Genomic DNA, 7,769 nt, shown 5'->3' with positions numbered 1-7,769 from the left:
GAGCCATAATTGTGTTGATCGGCTTATCTCCAAAGCATAGACATCCTATGTAAAATGTCAAGAACATACTTATATTGTGAGAGTAAGAAAACATATGAGTGCGAACAACTTTGATGCCTAAAAATAATGGAGCGGACCAAAGTCTTTCAATGCAAAACTCTGACTAAGTTGTTAAATAAGAGTTTGAACAAACGAAGAAGAGTAGTTAATGATGAAAATATCATCAACATACACTGAAATATAAACAATTAAATTTGGTTTTCACAAAATAAAGAGAAGCATGTGCCTGTGATCTATTTAACTATTGGACACGAGAGCACTGCTAAGATCATGTTTGAGTTCATAAAGATCTCGATTGAACTGATATACATGGTGAGGAAAGTGAAGATCTTGAAATTTAGGAGGCTATTTCATCTATAATTTTCATCAATGAACTCATGTAAAAAGGCATCATGAACGTCAAGTTGGTGAATAGGTTACTGCTAATTGAGAGCAATAAAGAAAACTACCTGAATAGTTGAAGGTTTGATGATAGAAGTAAATGTTACAAAATAATCAATTTCTTTTTTGTGATGAAAGCCTTAAGCAATCAGACATGTCCATCAACTTTTTTTTAAGGTGGTAAATTCACTTGCATCAAATAAGATTTTGGGATTTATCGATAGGAATAATGTTCCAAGTGTCATTCTTAAGTAAAGCTGAAAACTCTGTTAAAATAACATCACATCAATAAAATTGTGGCTTGAGTTTTATTTTTTTAAGCAATAGGTTTAATATTGATAAATAATTCAAAAAGAAGAGCAATGGGTAGGAGATATTTGACGGCCTGAAAAAAAAAATGGTTTAAAGGTTTCAGGGCACATAATCTTATATAGTGTGTGCGTTGAGAAGGAGAAGAGAGTAAGAAATGCAATGGTAAAGATGGAGTCCTGATCAATAATGGGATTAGTCCTAGAAAAGGTTGAGGGTTAGTCAGGGAAGGATAAGAGGTAATAACAAGTGGAAGAAGAATCGGTAGGAGTGGCTAGCTAGCTTGATAAAGTCTTCTTACTTTGAAAAGGAAAAGACTCTTCGTTAAAAAATAACTTTCCTCTTTGTCTGTGGGATTTGGGCACATGTAATCATGGTTATTGGGGCTATAATCTAGAAACACATGACTTGAGAACTTTTAATTTAATTTATGTTGCTTGGATAATGATTACATACACATTCAAAAACTTTTAGAAAAGTATAATTTGGTTATTGCTTCAACATGATTAAGGAGGGACTTTGTGTGACTTAGATTAGGTGTAGGTAAGAAAATTGAAAAAAATATAAGGCTAAAATTGTGTCAGTATATGGGTGTGAACCATGAAAGAAGCCAGTTTTAATAATTTGTAGATTTTTTCTTTGTTGTTCTGTTTTGTTTTTGGGTGCATGGGCATGAAATACGATGTTCAATCTTAGAGGTGCTGAATTCTCCACCACCATCATGTTTGCAAAAAGTTGATTTTTTACACACAATATTTTAACATATACTTTAAACTTTTGAAATATAGTAACCACATTAAATTTATTTTTCATGAAAAAAATTCGAATAAATTGAGAGTAACCATCCACAATGGGCCAATCTTCAGATTTATTTTTCATGGAAAATATCAAAGTAAATCGAGAGTAACATTCTTCAGCGAGTCACTCTAGCCCAGCTCAGCCCAACCCAAACTCATTTGTAGGTAATTTAGTAAATTAATTTCTATAATACCAAAAGCAATGAATTAAATGAAAGATTAATGCACTCTTATAGTTATCTTTCTATTTCTCATATAATCAATGAGACTAAAATAAGCAATTAATTAGGCAGCTGATGCCCATCGAGTCGGCCCGATTGTTTCTCTATAAAAGGTTAATTATAAGGTGTTCAAGTTTAATCCATAATATAAAAAAAATGACATTTTTATCAAAACTTAGATTGAAATTAAATTCTTCTCCTCGTCTTCCGTCAACAAGATTTCTTTCTTTCTTTTTTCCTCTTTATATATCAATTTTCAATCCCCATCATTTATATCCGAAAGCATCTGCTGAATTTGGGCAAAAAGGGAGAAAATAAGCAGGTGAATCGTTATGTGCGAGGATCTCCATTAATTTAAAAGGTAGGATCATTTTTCAAATTTCACCATCCATCTCTCTTCAAAACCCCATACATCCCTTTCAGGGTTGGATAAAAAGGGCCCACAGTATACACATGCAAGGTAAGGCTTTACCGGCCTGCCATTAGAACTTAGCACCTTGGGAGAAAAAAACATGAAAAAAAAAGAACAGAAGGCTGAGGGTTGATTACGAAGAAACCAATTGCTACATTTATAACGTTATTCAATGAAAGTTAATTACAACAAGAGAAAAGAAACCCTAGGCTGAAAGGTCCATATAGATGGTTGCATGGATGGTCATTTGATAAATACAAAAGGTCCCATAACAAGGGCCATTATCGATCCTTCATGCCTGGATATTCTTGAAGGAGTTCCTCCTTGCAGTTGCCAACACAGTCTTGTCGGCAACAATGAAGTAGGCAGCACCAGCCGCTGCAAACAATAATGTTCCCCAATTTTTCAGCATCGGCAAAAAGTAACAATGACTAAAATAACATTCATGGCATATGATGGGCCAACTTTTGCTAGATTTATGCATCACATTCACAAAGCAAGGGACAAGTTTAATAAAATGTGAACAATATTGGTTGAAGTTCACGAACTTGGTCTCTTTCTTTTGAAAGAAAGTTCATGAACTTGGTCATGTTTCACATGATTTTGAGATACAACAACAACAACAACAACAACTACGCCTTCATCCCAAAACAATTGGGGTCAGCGATATGAACCAAAAAAGAAATTCATTTTGGGTCTTCCACATGAATCCTTTTCCTCCAATCATTTCACATGATTTTGAGATAACAGAGAAAAATTGGCACTGACTTGAGAAACATGATAGTTTGAGAAGATTTACCTGTTGAAATGATGAGGGCCTGTGCTGTAGGGTTGAGGTTGTATTTTGCCCATGGTAACATTCTCACGCTAGCCAACTGCACACAAACAATAGAAATAAATATTCTTGGCAGATTTTTAAATTAAAGAAAATTTTTAAAGTCACTAGTAACAAATCGTAAGAGAGAGAGAGAGAGAGAGATAAGAGGCGCTTACAGTAGGTATTGCTGTAGCAATGCTTGCCATAACAGCAGCCTTGGCTCCAGCAACGACTCCCTCTGGCCAAACAAAGAAAAACAGCCTTCACTAAAACAGTAACAACGATACAAAACAATTGAAAGTCATATAAAGTGAGCTTCTAAACTTTTATTTTTTTTATTTTTCTCTCTTCAATATTTTAAACTTTATGTATCCAGCTCATTTAGTATATATCTAAATGCAGGTCTCCTAGCAACCACACTTTTTCAGAAACTGTAATAATCTAGAATGACTTCCCACTGTCACTAATGAGTAAACTATATAAAATATCATTTTTTGAGCAATAAAATGCTAGGATAAGTGTGTGGTCTCCATCTCGAGAAATGTTGAGATGGGTGGCTATCAGGGGCGCTGTATATCATGCTGCGTCGCTACATAAAAGAATGCCCTCTAAGTTTAAAACAAGGGTCACATTTCGTATGACCAAAGGAAAAGGTTGGACAGCAAAATGTATATACCATGCGCGCAACGTTTAGCCATAGAAAGCTTGTGGTCCAAAGAACCAAATCCCTTCATCTCTAGTGGAGAAGAAACTATATTTTGAGTGCCTGATCTAGAAGAGGACTCAGAAGCCATTATATTCCTAGAGAGAGAAAGAGAGGCAGAGAGAGATAGGGCTAATGGTATGGAAAGATGATATAGATAGAGGAGAAAGTGATCAAGAAGATGAAACCTGCAAGGGTGGTGTTGGCAGGAGGACCTCAAGGGGCTTATTTATAGTGCTCTAACGGGAGACTGTACACAACCTGAGGTTTTCAGTTGATGGTATCCCATAGTTTTGGGGAAACCCAGCGTCCGCCCCTAGGCAGTTGTTTTCTTTCTTTGGTTGGTGGCCCATTTTCTTGTAAAAACTTTACCTAGTAGCCCAGGAATCTTCTAACTCACAAGCTTCAGATGACTGAACTACCCTTACCTACATTAAGAATAAGTTTTTATGAGGCTACTAACTACTGTCAGCCAGTAGTAACAAAAGTATCACAACGCTAAAAAAAACAAGGGTTTGGTCAACCAAGTCCAATGAGCCCCACATATCAAAGTGCGGAACATGGCCCCACCAAAACTGTTCAAAACCCCTTTTCTCCTTTGTTTTTCACATGACTTTTGGCCCCAATAATAGCCTTATTATTCAATTTCTTCTTCAGTAGTTTCTAAATAGTACACATTGTGGTTAGTTTGGTAATTGGCTTTAAACCAGCTTAAAGGTCCTCTAGTTTTCATACAAAACCACTGGTGGTTCAGTAATTTTTTGGCACATGGAAGGTTGCAGCTTTCTAGAAGGTGGTGAAGTTTCAAAATTGGTTAATTTATGCACTGCTTTCAATCTGTTGGAGTTGAAGAAAAAGAAAGAGGGGCAGTACGGAGATATTCATGAGTCTTTTATCTGCAATACATTGGCTCTGTTTGGCACATGAGTTAATAAATATTACCAACCTCATTTACCAAAATTGAGATCTGGTGCATTGTGATTGCACATTCTAAGTCTGCTACAGTGCTACTACTACACGTAATCACCCACCATCAGCTGTTGGGTCGCACAGTTGACAGGCTTTATTACAAGATGATATATATTTTTTTGTTTTGAAATTTAAGTTTGGGGTTAGGCACACCCCTAACAGTTACACAATGATACCACTGACACAAGGTGACGTGCACTAGCTGCTCTTAACAGACAAGGGGAGCCCCCTTAAGATGATAGATGATTAGGTGTGGCAACACACTAAAAGTATGCAATCATATTGCATCTAGTCCCTTCATTGATGTTTAGAAGCCATGTCTCCGGAGATGGGTAAAATGATAAAAGTAGAGATAGACTTTTTTCAATTACATCCTCAAACAAAGATGTTATGATTACAATTTTACACTCATCACTCTCCACTCCATCACCCCTCTCTCGTCTTCTCTCCAATACTGGCTCTCAAACAAAGCCTAACTCAGATAAGGAGTCGGATGAATTGGTACCCATAAGTTTCATGTAGACCCATTTTTGACATTTGGAATTTTAGATCTCTTCTTACATTAAAAGAAAACCGACTTTGAAAGTATTATTTATAAGATACTGTTGTTAGAGGTAAAATGCAGAAGGATTGAAAAAAAAAAAACAGATTCTTGTGGTATTCACAACACTCTAAAGTTTTTGGATAATCCGGTTGTTCAGGTGAGAGTGCAGGTAAAACCATGGGCACAAACCAGGGCCTTCTTTCTTCACAATAAACTAATCATTCCAATATCCTACTAATTAATGGAGGGACGGCATGCATCTGACAGACTGCTTATTTTGACATTAGTTTGGATGTTCGGTGGTCATCAGGAGCTGTGACTACAGGGTCACCTTTTTGGTGTAGTACGTACATGCATGTCATCATTCATTATAGGGCTGTCAAGGGTTGGGTATCCGACGATAAGAAGTCGGGTTTGGGTTACGATTGTATTACATCAAAAAATTATAGAAGCCCAAACCTGACCAGGTCAAGTCGAATATCCGGCAAAGTCATAGCTCAAACCCAACCAACTTGGTTGGATCCGAATTGACACAATAACATTCAAGTCGGCATCTCTTTAGGTAAGTAGCCAAATATCTGTGTCCAATTCTACCCGAAATAAATCCGACACTAGTGTGTCAAGGGTCCGACTTTGAGGTGTTGGTACTGGGTCTAATCGGACCTACCAGGATCTTAATAAAAACTCTAGCCAATCTGAGTTGCATATGAAATTTCACAAACCATACCCGCTCCATGTACTAATTAGGCTCTAAGGGGCTCATCCTAAATTCTTAATCAGACCTTCTTTATTGACAAACTCAGATCCAATAGGAACTGATACCTGGCAAGATCGGGTCACAAAATCTTGCAGTATCCCTTGGTAATTAAAAAGGTTTTAACAATGGTACCCTGTTCAAAATAACATGAAACGCGGTCATGTTCGCGAACTAGTCGATGTAGACATGAGGTCCACAATAAACAGATGGAGTTCAAGAAAACAATGAATATGAGGAAATCTTGAATTATTTAGATATCACTATCGGAATTTGCGAACTTGATGCTCTTCACATGATTCGAAAGTACTATTAAATAAATGTCTCTGAAATTAATGAATACTAGTACTGACTACTGTGATACTCGAAAAAAAGCTAAGATGCTCATGGGAACAACGGCTAGATCTCGTGCCCGAGGTTCAGAAAAAGAAGATGACTTGAAGCGATTAACATGATGAGATGACCATGGTTCGAAACCCACAGGGGGCGTCCCTTGTTGCATTGTCAAAGCTGGGTTCATCTACTCTTTAGTGGGTCACCAAATTACACACTCTTATCATGCTTTTGAAACTTTATGAGAAGCTTACTTCTTAATTAATAAAATGCTTGCTTGCCTCGTTATGAAAATAAATTCTTTGATATAATGTATTTGGCACTTCATTCATATGCAAAGTAAAGAGGAGCTGAGATGAGATATTTTTTCATGAGGAGCCCTCGCTGAAAACCAAGTCACTTAATGGGCCCACCTCCCCTGCCAGGTAAACTTAGGGTGGGGTTGCAGACACCAAATCCCTATTGGCACCCACCACTCAGTGGGAGCGGAACCTAGGACAAAGGAGTCAGCACCTTCTCTCCAAGCCCGCTGCCACTCAGATGTCCTGCCTGGGTGCTAAGATTGGAATTTCAAGCTGATATTGCCATGATGACCATAAGTTTATGTTTCCTTAGGATAACAGTTTTAAGACAAGTCAAAAACCTTAGAGATGGTTGACTCCAAACATGTTAAGTAAATTTTACCTCTAAAAATTTAACAAACTCCATTATGCTTTGATATGTAGTAGAATCTTCAAGTACTTTCTAGGTGGATTTGCATAGGTATTTAAATTTAAAAGAAGTTATCGGAGGGAACACCAAGTTAGATTCTTGGACCACGAAAAAACTTAATTTTTCTCACAAATTCTATATCATTCATTTAAAATAGTTGATTCAGTTTTTGACATATTCAGTTTTTGACATAAATGAAGGTGAATAAATCTAAGAGTTATTTTATGTAAAAATGTCATATTAACCCAAAATAAGAAACAAATAGATTTCAATGAATCAATTACACTTATGATGTATATATCCTCTCAGATATATGCTCAAATCGTAAGGGAGTCATAACTCTCTTCCTAAACAAAATTAGGAGATTTCAATGAGCCAACTTGCTTAGTTTTGTCGATAAGAAGAAAATGAACTATTCACATTTTTTCGTGAAAAAAATTGATGAAACCTCAAAAATACGTGGAACCCACAAAAATATCCAATGAACCCCAAAAAAATATCTCACCAAAAATATCTTGTGGGCTCCACATAAATATCTTATGAAATAATAAGGTGTGCCCCACAGAGACATTGAAGTCTTTTTGTTACTTTAACACTAAGTTTAAATCATTGGACTAAATAGGCATCTAGATCTGATCCAGACTCCATGGAGTTCAGGATCCAAACTTTTGCCTATAAATAAGAGGTGACCCCTTCTTAAAAATTGTCTAACCCTCTCTCTTATTTTTCTCTCTCTAGCCACTCTCCCCTTTCTCCTC

At 36.5% G+C, this 7,769-nt stretch overlaps 1 protein-coding gene across 1 annotated transcript; it reads right to left on the bottom strand.

Annotated features, from left to right (window-relative positions):
* Window positions 1–2,309: 2,309 nt before the first annotated feature.
* Window positions 2,310–3,791, bottom strand: LOC149820468 (early nodulin-93-like). The gene is made up of 4 exons (XM_089981807.1): window positions 3,674–3,791; window positions 3,174–3,235; window positions 2,980–3,055; window positions 2,310–2,558 (listed from the first exon to the last, which is right to left on the bottom strand). The coding sequence occupies exons 1-4, from the start codon at window positions 3,789–3,791 to the stop codon at window positions 2,473–2,475; spliced, it is 342 nt and encodes a 113-aa protein (XP_089837933.1). The 3' UTR covers window positions 2,310–2,472.
* Window positions 3,792–7,769: the final 3,978 nt, after the last annotated feature.

The sequence above is a fragment of the Nuphar pumila genome, chromosome 12, assembly GCF_984573655.1.
Source record: "Nuphar pumila chromosome 12, dmNupPumi1.hap1.1, whole genome shotgun sequence".
Taxonomy (NCBI): Eukaryota; Viridiplantae; Streptophyta; class Magnoliopsida; order Nymphaeales; family Nymphaeaceae; genus Nuphar; species Nuphar pumila.
This window is presented reverse-complemented; position numbering and strand designations above follow the sequence as displayed.